The sequence below is a fragment of the Panulirus ornatus genome, chromosome 21 (assembly GCF_036320965.1).
Source record: "Panulirus ornatus isolate Po-2019 chromosome 21, ASM3632096v1, whole genome shotgun sequence".
Taxonomy (NCBI): domain Eukaryota; kingdom Metazoa; phylum Arthropoda; class Malacostraca; order Decapoda; family Palinuridae; genus Panulirus; species Panulirus ornatus.
The window spans coordinates 30,718,367-30,732,676 of NC_092244.1; the positions used below are offsets into that span (position 1 = coordinate 30,718,367).

The 14,310-nt window shown below is 40.3% G+C and overlaps 1 protein-coding gene across 4 annotated transcripts in view; it reads right to left on the bottom strand.

Moving 5' to 3' along the window:
- Window positions 1–14,310, bottom strand: part of LOC139756439 (uncharacterized) — a 58,265-nt gene that overhangs the window by 31,339 nt on the left and 12,616 nt on the right. For all 4 annotated transcript variants that reach the window (XR_011714341.1, XR_011714342.1, XR_011714340.1 and 1 more), the window contains exons 8-10: window positions 14,089–14,158; window positions 10,291–10,466; window positions 1,420–3,617 (exon numbers count right to left, since the gene is read on the bottom strand). Coding sequence is in view for 1 of the 4 variants with exons in the window: in XM_071675881.1 (XP_071531982.1) it covers window positions 1,420–3,617; window positions 10,291–10,466; window positions 14,089–14,158 (2,444 nt within the window). In the remaining 3 variants the exon portion in view is untranslated. The remainder of the gene's footprint in view (window positions 1–1,419; window positions 3,618–10,290; window positions 10,467–14,088; window positions 14,159–14,310) is intronic.

Below are 14,310 nucleotides of genomic sequence, written 5' to 3' on the forward strand. Positions count from 1 at the left end.
ACGTCTACACACACACATATACATACCTATACATTTCAATGTATAGATATATATACATACAGGGACATATACATATATACACATGTACATAATTCATACCTGCTGCCTTCATTCATTCCTGTTGCCACCCTGCCACACATGAAATGACACCCCCCTCCCCCCACACGTGTGAGAGGTAGCGCTAGGAAAAGACAACAGAGGCCACATTCGTTCACAGTCAATCTCTAGCTGTCATGTATAATGCACCGAAACCACAGCTCCCTTTCCACATCCATGCCCCACAAAACTTTCCATGGTTTACCCCACACACTTCACAAGCCCTGGTTCAATCCACTGACAGCATGTCAACCCCGGTATACCACATCGTTACAATTCACTCTATTCCTTGCACGCCTTTCACCCTCCTGCATGTTCAGGCCCCACTGGCTCAAAATCTTTTTCACTCCATCCTTCCACCTCCAATTTGATCTTCCACTTCTCCTCGTTCCCTCCACCTCTGACACATACATCCTTTTTGTCAATCTTTCCTCACTTATTCTCTCTAAAAAACAAACAAACTTGTATATATGAAACAGCAGTTCACAATGAAAAAATTTTAGCATCTATATGAATTTTGGGAAACAAACTTTGAGATGTTGATTAAAGGGAGTTTTCAGGACAAAGTGGAAGATATGGTTATGCCCATCATGTGTATATCATTAGAGTGATAAATTGTGGTATTCTGAAATTAATCAGAGGGAAATAAATGATTCTTATAAAGAGACACAGAAAAATTGCATTTCAACACTATCAAATTTCATGTAGTTACTGTTTCCATACTCCAAAATGCTGCCCAGATCTGAAATGAGAGACACTATGATCAGTACAGGAAAGAGAATGAGTATTAGAAGGATGGGTGGAGGAAATCGAGTTGAAGTATATAAGTGGAATCATCAGAAAAATATAAGTGGAATCATCAGAAAAAGAGTGTATAAGGTTAGAAATAGACAATTCACTGAGAAAAATACATAATTTACTGAGAAAAGAAAGGGTAGGTGATGAGCCACAAACCCAAGGAACACCACTACGTATAGGGTAAAAGGGAGAAGGCATTCTAAAAATGACTATTATGATGGAATGACCTGAGAGGAAACTATGCATTACAGAACAAGAAGAAGCTGTAAAACCAAAGGAATGGTGTTTAGAAAGGAAAGACTTATGCCACATCTTGTCAAATGCTCTGGAGATCTCAAGGTCTACAATGACAATTTCACCAAAATCTGTGAGAAAAGAGGATCAGAGGTGAGTCACATATGAAAGATTACCAATATACCTAGCACTGCAAAATCCATGTTGGCAATCTGAAAGAAGGGAATGGGATTCTAAGGGCTTGAGAAAGTGAGAGATTAGAATATCTCATACAAATGAATAAAAGCCTACCTGCTTCACAATATTGAGTCATGATTCTTGTCATCTTCTGGACCTCTACAGCAGAGGCCTCAGTGACAAGGTGCACACAAAGTTCATTTTCATCACTGACCCACACTGGTAATACTGTATATTCTTTCCCTTGTTTCACCTCTATCCTACTTAGATCTTTAGCCCAAAACTTCTCTGAGCTTTGATGAGGCTTTGTGCTTCGTAATTTTGAACATGAACTTATTCCTTTTATTTCTGATAATCTCTGGCACTTCATACTTCCCTCTTTCTTTGAGACTTCAAGAGTGTCATTCATAGTTCTAGAATCAAACAAAAAATGACCATCAAAGGGTGTCTTAGCAAGTCCTGGATATGCTTTTTTTGTGATTTCACTTCCTCTATTTGAAGACTCTAGACCTGTTGCAGCATTTAAGCAAACTTTTTCAATACCTGAACTTCTCAAAAAGTTTTTTGAACCCTCAAGGTAGTTCTGTGCATTATGCACATCATTAGAAAACTTAACTTGACAAACACTGTTCATTCCTGAGGCTTTCTCACCAGAAGGGGATACAAATTCTGTGGATTTTATCTTTCCCTGAGAAGTGAGAGATTTCTGCCTCCGATGCACCTCCACCGAGTTAATATCTTTCTTGTCTTGGATGAAGGCTCCTAGTGTTCTGTATTCTTCTGCAAGTCCTATAGGAGGATTAGGCATAGATGTACATAAATTCTTACAATTTTCCTGAGGGAGGGAAGAGTACCATGGTCTTAATATATAGTCTGTCACTCTATCATCTGGGTCATAACCCAAAAGTGAAACTTTAAGAGATTTTGACTTCTTGCCACGAACTTTAAAAGTTATTGGTTTGTTTATCATGACAATACTTTGTAACTGCTTCTGAACTTTAATATCCACTTCAGCATGAAGTTTTGCTATCATAACAAGACCAGGTAATTCTGTAAATAATCCCGGAGGAAGAGGTTTAGTCTTTTCTACCATCTCCATATTACCAAAGTCTATATAGTATACACTGTATTTTCCAGCTATCAGTTTGTGTACATAAGCACGATACCAAGAATTGTCTGAAGAAGAAAGTGCAGCAACTATACACCCAATGTCTGGCTTAAAGTTTGGATCATAAGGCACATTGCTCAAAACCTCTTGAGCTTCACCAAAAATGGATTCAGCTTGATCAGCCTTGACAACAACAGTGAACTGCTTGTAACTGTCAACTGAAGTGATGATTCCTTCATAAACTGTATCTAAAAGCAATTTCTCTGAAAAAGATGATAAAACTGGTACAGATGTTTTCATTGCAGTGGACATGATACTTTCATCCTTTTTTACAGGTGAAGCGTGAGTCAAGTGAGGAATACTGTTTGGAGAGGAAGTAGTTAAGCTTTCCTGTGAGATGTTTGTATATGATGCTGAAGCTTTCGCCATGCAAGTCCCTTCTTCACCGGCTGCAACGGTATGTGGCACTGTCTGAGTGCTTTCATCACGTTTGTTACATTTATTATTGGTATTCTGAGAATTTTCTTGTTCAGTGAAAATCTCAGAGCTTACACACAACTCTTTACTTAATTTATTCTTATCATCATCCCCAAATGCACTAAGCTCTGCACAGTGTGGTCGTCGAAGTTTCCCTGCAGATGGAATAAAGGTTCGATTTCTGATAGCTTTGCAACTGACACGTCTTATGCCATGGTCCTGTGCACTATTAGCATTCTCTTTACTGACTATCACTGGAGCATTTTGTACCTTACTCTTTGTTTCTTGTAAATTCTTTTTTTCAAAAAACCTGTCAGGGATCTCCTTACTTGTGAGTGTCATCTGAGCATTAAATACCTTGATCTCATTTTCCTTAGTATTCTCTTTCCCAAATAACCTGGTACTTTGCTCTGGGGATGACTGCAAGTGGTTCTTAATGTTTGTGTGTGAATAAAAACCATTTTGATTCCTCAATTTTTCAATAAGGACCTCTTGTTCTTTATTTTCATCTACTTGCATATGCTGCTGTTCATTTCCTTTGCTAACATTTTCCTCCTTCTCTGATGGCTGCAAAGCTTGTGGCATGCAATCACTGGATTCAGATATGGATGCTTTAGGTTTTTGTATTTGTGGTGCCAGCAAAAGACTGTCTTTGCTCTCAGCTTGTCTGATAATGTAGGAAATATTTCTGCCACTTTCATATTCACAATCAGCATCTTCCAAAGATCTGTGGAAAGAAAAAGTCAGAATGCCTTTTATACTGTAGCAAGCTTCATCAAACAGAAATTAATTTTTTTTTTTTTTTTGCCGCTGTCTCCCGCGTTTGTGAGGTAGCGCAAGGAAACAGACGAAAGAAATGGCCCAATCCACCCCCATACACATGTATATACATATACGTCCACACACGCAAATATACATACCTACACAGCTTTCCATGGTTTACCCGACGCTTCACATGCCCTGATTCAATCCACTGACAGCACGTCAACCCCAGTATACCACATCGATCCAATTCACTCTATTCCTTGCCCTCCTTTCACCCTCCTGCATGTTCAGGCCCCAATCACACAAAATCTTTTTCACTCCATCTTTCCACCTCCAATTTGGTCTCCCACTTCTCCTTGTTCCCTCCACCTCCGACACATATATCCTCTTGGTCAATCTTTCCTCACTCATTCTCTCCATGTGCCTAAACCACTTCAAAACACCCTCTTCTGCTCTCTCAACCACGCTCTATTTATTTCCACACATCTCTCTTACCCTTACGTTACTTACTCGATCAAACCACCTCACACCACACATTGTCCTCAAACATCTCATTTCCAGCACATCCACCCTCCTGTGCACAACTCTATCCATAGCCCACGCCTCGCAACCATACAACATTGTTGGAACCACTATTCCTTCAAACATACCCATTTTTGCTTTCCGAGATAATGTTCTCGACTTCCACACATTCTTCAAGGCTCCCAGGATTTTCGTCCCCTCCCCCACCCTATGATCCACTTCCGCTTCCATGGTTCCATCCGCTGCCAGATCCACTCCCAGATATCTAAAACACTTTACTTCCTCCAGTTTTTCTCCATTCAAACTTACCTCCCAATTGACTTGACCCTCAACCCTACTGTACCTTAATCAAATTAAATTTATTTTATTTTATTTTGCTTTGTCGCTGTCTCCCGCGTTTGCGAGGTAGTGCAAGGAAACAGACGAAAGAAATGGCCCAACCCACCCACATACACATGTATATACATACACGTCCACACATGCAAATATACATACCGATACATCTCAATGTACACATATATATACACACACACAGACACATACATATATACCCATGCACACAATTCACACTGTCTGCCTTTATTCATTCCCATCGCCACCTCGCCACACATGGAATACCATCCCCCTCCCCCCTCATGTGTGCGAGGTAGCGCTAGGAAAAGACAACATAGGCCCCATTTGTTAACACTCAGTCTCTAGCTGTCATGCAATAATGCCCGAAACCACAGTTCCCTTTCCACATCCAGGCCCCACACAACTTTCCATGGTTTACCCCAGACGTTTCACATGCCATGATTCAATCCACTGACAGCACGTCAACCCCGGTATACCACATCGATCCAATTCACTCTATTCCTTGCCTGCCTTTCACCCTCCTGCATGTTCAGGCCCCGATCACTCAAAATCTTTTTCACTCCATCTTTCCACCTCCACTTTGGTCTCCCACTTCTCCTCGTTCCCTCCACCTCCGACACATATATCCTCTTGGTCAATCTTTCCTCACTCATTCTCTCCATGTGCCCAAACCATTTCAAAACACCCTCTTCTGCTCTCTCAACAATGCTCTTTAAATGCAATAAGAAAAACTTTTATGAGCAAAAAAGGAAAAGGGTTTCAAATCTACTAATGATGAACTTAAACAAAATGAAATGACCATAACAAGCTTACCTCCGTGCCTCTTCAGTGACTTCAGAGTATATATTTTTGTTACAATCTTCAATCTTTACTCTCCATGGTCTTTTACTTCTTACTATACTATACACGTTATCCATCCTTATTGGTCTCCTCTGTTAGTGATTCCTACCTTGTAAAATCAAAGCCTCACCTCCGTATACAGAAGTCAAAAGAAATACCCAATCAAGAGAACTGTCTTCACACTGCACAACTTTAAATTCAACAAGGCTTCTTGAGCACCTCTGTTCTTGTCCATTACATTATTCCAGCGACTCACTGCCCTGACACTAAACAAAACTTCCTTACATCCTTTCTAAAACACACTTCTTGTCATGGCCTCTAGTTACTCTGACAATGCATCTTATGAGGAACAATGAAATTTCATTACCTATGATGAGATTTTGCTATAACACTCACTGTAGTAAATTCTAAGACTAAGGATTAAGATTTTGAGCACTAGGGGCCTGATCATGTAGGAAGGTGAATGGCATGAATAGAATATAGTGAATGGGAGTGAAATGGTCTTCAAGGAGTGAAGTGCTGTCATTGGATTTAACTGGAGTATATGAAACAGCTAGGTGAAACCAAGGAAAGGCCTGAGGGGCCTGGTTGGAGTTAGAGTGTTGTAGTTTCAATGCACTACACATGACAAAGAATGGATGTGAGTGAGTGAGGCCTTTTCTTTAATTATTTCTGGCCCTAACAGATGGCTCTAAAAGAGGGAACAGAAAACAAGTTTGAAAGAAGGTATGAAAGAAGAAAGAAAATGAAAGTCACATATTGCCAACTGTTACATGTATGATGAAGAGTGTGTGTAATTTCCTATCTGTACAAACTTGAGAGAAAGCTCTACACTCCTAGGGCCCGATTTCCTTGATTTTCTATGCTATCCATCAAGTATGCTTTTAAGCCTTTAGGAAGTGGTGCTGTTCTCCCCCAGGTGCCTTAAGCCACATAGGCCAGAATGATGCTATCCACTGTTGCTGAGAGGGCATCTGCACAGGCCTGCACTCTGCAGCAACTGCCTGGCAGTAGTAGTAAGGCAAGGAGTGGGAAAGTGCCACAGTGTTCTGGCCCCTGAGCATCTTCTCTTGAGCCCTACACTGTCAGGCCAGCTGCCAACAACCCCCCATCAGACCGGTGTCAGCATGGTGTCATGGGCACGAGCTGTGCTGTAAGTTGTGTTCGCGGCATATTAGGGAGTTAGTGACTGTGACAAATGACCAGTGGGCAGTGCCGCAGGTGCCCAACAATCCTTGCATTATGTGTGCCCTGTTATGCTTCATCCACTATCCTAGTTTCCTCTACTCTCACCTTATGCCATTCTTCACCCAATCTCTCTTGGTATCTTCACACACAAGCCTTGTATCCATGCTCACTTACATTACCATGCCTCTTTCCACCTAAATGCACATGTACTATTGCTGTATATGTGTGGAGTACCATGAATGTTAGGACTTGCTATGTACTACAATAAAATTATAAGCTAAATCAAAGAATTTGCAAAATCATTCCTGAATATTAGCAGTTAAATTCACAGATAAGTGACCACTTTCTCATCTTTTTTATGATTTTGAGAGACCAGTATGTAGATGTTACATCCGCCAGGTCTATGCTTAACATGGGCCCTTGTCTTTCGATGGATTGTGAGAGTAAACATCTGTAATGAGCTTAATCAACATTTTGAAGCTATGCAGTGCTAAACCAATATGGGTTTCCCAGTATCTTATAATTCTTTAACCTTAATAGGAAATGCATATTGTAAATCAAGAATCATCCCTTTATGGGATGTAATTATTATAACTTGGAATATTTCTTTCATACTGGTTTGCTATTTCCTGTGTTAGCAAGGTAGTGCCAAGAAGTGAAGAAATGGCCTCATTTGCTCACATCCACTATCTTGCTGTAATGTAACAGAGGTCCCCTGTCCACAACCAAGCCATGCAGACATTTCTGTGGTTTCCCCTGTTCAGTTCATATGCCATGGTTTAGCCTAGTGACAGCATGTTGTCCTCTGCATAACACATCACTCTAATTTGTGCACTCCCTTTCACGACTCACCCTCCTGCACATTCACGCCCAAACCCTTCAAGGCAACTTTCAGTCCATCCTTCCACCTCTTCCTTGGTTCCCCCTTATCCTTGTTCACTACACTTCTGACACATATGCCCTCTTAGAAATCCCTTCCTCACTTATCCTACCCCTATAACCAAACTCTTTCAGCACACCCTTTTCAGCTCTCTCATACATATACCTCTTTCTACCATATCTCTCTCTAACCCTACACCCTCTTCAGCTCTCTCATACATATCCCTCTTACTGCCACATCTCTCTCAAACCCTATCATTTCTTAATTGATCAACTCTCCTCAAACCACATACTGTCCTTAGAGATTCCATTTCTAATACATTCACATCATTCTATACATTTTTGTCTAAAGAGCCATGCCTCACACCCATACAGTAATATACCATCAAACATACCCATTTTTGCCCTAACCCAAAATCTCTGCCCTCTTTCACTCACCAGAATGGCTCACTTCAGCTCCCATGGTTTCAATCAATGCCCAATCCACACCCGGGTATCTAAAACACTCCACTTCCTCCAAATTCTCTCTATTCAAACTCACACCACAGCTTAAGTGTGAACAGTAGAAATAAGTATAATGAGCCATATAAACAACTGTAGCCATTCAAATCCACAGACATAAGGTCTTTGGTGCAATGCTATGGTTCTCAAATCTCCTGTCACCACCATTAAATCCTAAAGCATACCTAATAATCCCAGAGGGGATTTCACCTCTCACTTTGCTGTGCTTTCTGACTGAGTCCTCCTGTAAAATTATATTCAAGATCAGCCTTCGCAGTCTCCAGGGATGTTTAAATATGATATCTGGCTGTCATCACTACCTGACTCCTACAGAAGCTCATCTCTTTACACTGCATAGCAACAGGGTAAGATCCCTGTGGGATGGTGCGACATCCTTTAACCATTCATTATGGTCTTTAGGTAATTGAGGCTTTGTAATTTTTCTGCAGGATTAATCCAGTTAAAATTGACATTTGGCATGCCTGTACCAGGTAAGGGAATAAGTTAGTTTCTTAGGTGTGGTTGGGAAAATAAAGAACATATGATGTATATCCACTGGTGGAATTTCATATCTGGTACATAGTTGAATCTTAAAGGCTGGATAATGAACTGGTTAATCTTGCACATGAATTGTGAACTAAGCCATTTGTCTGTCATCATTCACAAATTAAAGTGAAAAAGGGGAAAGTTCTACCACAACAATAATCAAATTTTTTTTTTTTTTTTTTTTCAAACTGTTCGCCATTTCCCGCATTAGCGAGGTAGCGTTAAGAACAGAGGACTGGGCCTTTGGGGGAATATCCTCACCTGGCCCCCTTCTCTGTTCCTTCTTTTGGAAAAATAAAAAAAAAATAGAGAGGGGAGGATTTCCAGCCCCCCGCTCCCTCCCCTTTTAGTCGCCTTCTACGACACGCAGGGAATAAAAAAAAATTATAAAATGTATAAAGATGTAATGATGAATGTACACATATTCTTATAAAATTCACCACTCTGCAAACAAGAAATTAATGCATGCAAAACCATCCCTTGCTGTTCCTTGCTGACAATCTTCACAAAGTTAGGTACTACACAGAGCTAACATAACCACTTAAAACTTTTGCATAGGAATCTCATGATTTCAAATTACCACATATCCTTGGGGATAGGGGATGAAGAATACTTCCCACATATTCCCTGCCTGTCGTAGAAGGCGACTAAAAGGGGAGGGAGCGGGAGGCTGGAAATCCTCCCCTCTCATTTTTTTTTTTTCTTTTTTTAATTTTCCAAAAGAAGAAACAGAGGGGGGCCAGGTGAGGATATTCCACAAAGGCCCAGTCCTCTGTTCTTAACGCTACCTCGCTAATGCGGGAAATGGCGGATAGTTTAAAAGAGAAAAGAAAATTACATTTCAAAATTTGTTCACTTGTTTGTCATTTCCTGTGTTAGATGAAGATATGGCCTCATTTGCTCAAATCTATTCTGTAGTCATCATGTGTAATGAACCAAAAACATATCCCCAACCTGGCCCCGCAGACCTTTCCATGGTTTTCTCTGAATGCTTCATATGCCATGTTCTGTCTACTGTTAGCACATCACCACATGTACACACATTGCTACAATTCACTTTATCCCATGCATGCTTTACAAATGCATGTTCAGGCCCTGAGCATTCAAAAGCTTTTCCACTCCATTCTTCCATCTCAACTTTGGTTTCAACATTTAACTGTCTTTACTTCAGACACATATACACTAATTGTTAACCTTTCTCGTCATTCTCTCCATCTATCCAAATCATTCCAGCAAAAACCCTTGCCATCCCTATTAATACCAAGCCTCTCCTTTATTCTACTGCTTCTTAGTCGATCAAATCACCTCACACCACATGCTGTCCTCAAATATTTTATTTCGCACCAAATACTGTCCTTAAACATTTCAATTCTTGCACATTCACCCTCTTCTATACTTTCTCACCTACAGTCCAAGCCTTGCATCCACACAACACCAGTGAGAATACTATATCTTCAAACATGCCCATCTTTGTCCTCCCAGAAAATAACCTGTCTTTTCCATACATTCCTCAATGTCCAGGACCTTTGCCCATCTCACCCACTCTATGCCTAATTTCAGCTTCCATGGTTCCAATCATTGCCATGCCCACTCCCAGGTATCTAAATCACTTCATTCCTCCAAGTTTTCCCCATTCAAACTCACACCTCAACTAACCTCTCTATCAACTGCTAAACTTACTTACCTAGTTCTCATTCCCGTGATGAGTAAATTCATATTTCAACTGGAAGCTAAACATGAACAATTATGAATAATCAAAAATACAAAATAACAAATGATATACATCTAAAACATGTGTAACTCACGGTGGAGGAGTGCATTTCTCCCTGTGGTAGTACCAATCATCCACCTGACATAGCTTCCCACAGTACCAAGCCTTGCATACTGAGCACCTTAACTGTCCCTGTGCACCACAACATACACATGGACGTGGCTGCCTCCATCCAACCGCGACAGTGCCATTACCCATCTCCACAACAGCCTAAGTTCAGGTAATACAATATTCAGGGAACATATTGGTTACATACAAAATATAAAACATAAATCATTATACTTACCTATTTCATATCCACCTTTACATTCACTTCCTAAATCCTGAAGCTTCACAATAAAGCCCTTAGGGAGCAGTTCTTTCTCCAACCCTCTTCATTTCTTCCCTCATGCCCATTCAGCACCAGATGTGAAATAATCATAATTGTTATTCAATTGAAATGTAATTACAGAAATATTGTAATTGTAATTGAAAAGTAAAATTAAATGTAATTACTGCAATTGTAAAAGAAGGAAAGTGGTACTGGTAACCTTGTAAATGCAAAGGTGGGAAAGCAGTAATTCTAAATAACTGGCAGTAGTGGTAGTGATACTGATCCAAAAAATAATAGGGGTAGCAGTATAACTTATGAAAAGTAAAGCTGGTAGGGTTAGCAGTACTTGCTAGCAGTGCTTTTTTATTGTCAACTATGTGAGTCCATGCTATTGATCCCCTGACCCCACCCAAAAAAAAAAAATATTCTGATAACAAAAACAAAACATTATAGGAACTCAAGAACCTTGCAGAGGTAAATAATGCGATTGATCTTCTGTCCCAAGGATAGCAGAGGAGTAAGAAAATCATGCCAGTGGATTTTTCTGCCTTGAAAGAGCTTGTGATTGTCCATGAACCTTTTCACGAGCCACAGAAGTTGTGGAGGGGAAGAAAGTGACCATATTTGCTACTGGGTCAGTGATTTTGGCACTTAAACACTCACTGGAGAATCTTATTCATAATCATAACACCCAATCACAGTACTGTGAACAATAGGCTGAAGTCCTATTTAACTCCACGAAGAAAAGGTAGGATCCATACAAGGAAATGAGAGATGTTCAAGTAGTAGCTTTTTTGGATCCTAGGTTCAAACTGGACTGGCTTCCATTACAAGAGTAGAAGGATGAAGTGCTGGTATATGTCAAGAAAATGCTTGAAGAATTGGAGGTAGTTCGAGAAGGGTCAACATTAACAATGGATAAAGAAAGAAACAAGGATGATCTAGCAGAAGGATTACCTGAATCAAAAAGACCCACACTTTTCTCCTCCATACCAAAATGTTCAACAAAATTCCAAAATCAATGGGGATCAGAGGGAAGCACAGTGTAAGTCTTTTGTTGAAGCAATATGCAGAGGAAGGAACTCTATTATTTTCAAAAGATCCAATGCTATACTGGAAAGAACTGTCTCAAACTTTGCATCCACTAAAGAACTTTGGAAGAGAGGTGATTGGGTGTACTGCTACATCTGCTCTATCAAAGACAGTTTTCAGCAATGTTGGAAATCTTCTCACTGCTAACAGAGTTCATCTTAGTGTCACTTCTTTCCATTTAATGTTATTGATAAAAAGCAATAGTAAATTGTTTGAAATACTACCAGTTACCAGCTGCAACTTCTGCTAAAATGAAATCTTTGTTTTCAAAATAGTTTACGATACTTGTTTGTCAATAAAGGATAACCTTGCAATACCACATCGTTCCAATTCACTCTATTCCTTGCACCACTTTCACCCTCCTGCATGTTCAGGCCCCGGTTGCTCAAAATCTCTTTGATTCCATCCTTCCACCTCCAATGAGGTCTCCCACTGCTTCTCGTTCCCCCCACCTCTGACACATATATCCTTTGTCAATCTTTCCTCGCTCATTCTCTCCATGCAACCAAACCATTTCAATACACCCTCTTCTGCCCTCTCAGCCACACTCTTTTTATTATCACACATCTCTCTTACCCTTTCATTACTTACTCGATCAAATCACCTCGCCACATATTGTCCTCCAACATATACACATAAACATACATATACATACACATACAAACACATACACATTACTATTATCATTATACTTTGTCGCTGTCTACCATGTTAGTGAGGTAACGCAAGGAAACAAACAAAAGATTGGCCCAACCCACCCACATACAAATGTACATGCATACACGTCCACACACGCACATATACATGCCTATACATTTCAACGTATACATATATATACATCCACAAACATATACATATATGCACAAGTACATAATTCATACATGCTGCCTTTATTCATTCCCGCCGCCATCTAGCCACACATGAAATGGCACCCCGTCCTCTCCCCACGCCCGTGCAAGGTAGCACAAGGAAATGACAACAAAGGCCACATTCGTTCACACTCAGTCTCTAGCCTTCATATGTAATGCACCGAAAACACAGCTCCCTTTTTCACATCAAGGCCCCACAAACCTTTCCATGGTTTACCCCAGACGCTTCATATGCAATGGTTCAATCCATTGACAGCACATCGACCCCAGTATACCACATCGTTCCAATTCACTCTATTCCTTGCATACCTTTCACCCACCTGCATGTTCAAGCCCTGATCGCTCAAAGTTTTTTTCACTCCATCCTTCCACCTCCAATGTGGTCTCCCATATCTCGTTCCCTCCACCTCTGATACATATATCCTTTTTGTCAATCTTTCCTCACTCATTCTTTCCATGTGACCAAACCATTTCAATACACTCTGCTCTCTCAACCACACTCTTTTTATTTCCACACATCTCTCTTACCCTTTCATTACTTACTTGATCAAACCTCCTCACATCACATATTGTCCTCAAACATCTCATTTCCAATACATCCACTCTCTTCTGCACAACCCTATCTATAGCCCATGCCTCACAACCATATAACATTGTTGGAAACACTATTCCTTCAAATATACCCATTTTTGCTTTCTGAGATAATGTTCTCACCTTCCACGCATTCTTCAATGCTCTCAGAACCTTTGCCCCCTCTTACACCCTGTGACTCACTTCCGCTTCCATGGTTCCATCCACTGCTAAATCCACTCCCAGATATCTAAAACACTTCACTTCTTCTAGTTTTTCTCCATTCAAACTTACCTCCCAATTGACTTGTCCCTCAACCCTACTGTACCTAATAACCTTGTTCTTATTCACATTTACTCTCAGCTTTCTTCTTTCAAACACTTTACCAAACTCAGTCACCAGCTTCAGCAGTTTCAAACATGAATTAGCTACCTGCACTGTATCATCAGCGAACAACAACTGACTTACTTCCCAAGCCCGCACATCCACAATAGACTACATACTTGCCCCTCTCTCCAAAATTTTTGCATTCACCTCCCTAACCACCCTATCCATAAACAAATCACTGCATACTTGCCCCTCTCTCCAAAACTCTTGCATTCACCTCCCTATCCATAAACAAATCAAACAACCATGGAGACATCATACATCCCTGCCGCAAACCAACATTCACTGGGAACCAAACCAAATAATATAAATAATACTAATCCCTGGGGATAGGGGAGAAAGAATACTTCCCATGTATTCCCTGTGTGTTGTAGAAGGCAACTAAAAGGGGAGGGAGCGGCGGGTTGGAAATCCTCCCCTCTCATTTTTAATTTTCCAAAAGAAGGAACAGAGAAGGGGGTTAAGAGAGGATATTCCCTCAAAGGCTCAGTCCTCTGTTCTTAACGCTACCGCGCTAATGCGAAAAATGGCGAATAGTATAAAAATCAATAATATAACAGTTACTAATATCTTGGAGCTACACATTAAATGGAAAGTTTACCTGACTTTTTGGGTGACATTCTGATGAATTTGGAATAGGGCTATTACCAGGTGGTGTCAAGGATCCGTTTCTGAAAAATAATAAAACAAATCAAACAATGTTGGCATTAACCAAAATGTGTTAACTAATACATTAAGTGATGACTGAAACAACAATGACAAAATATGGTTTACTAAAACTCTGATGGGTTGGATTTGACTAGATTAAGTGTGTGAGCTCAGC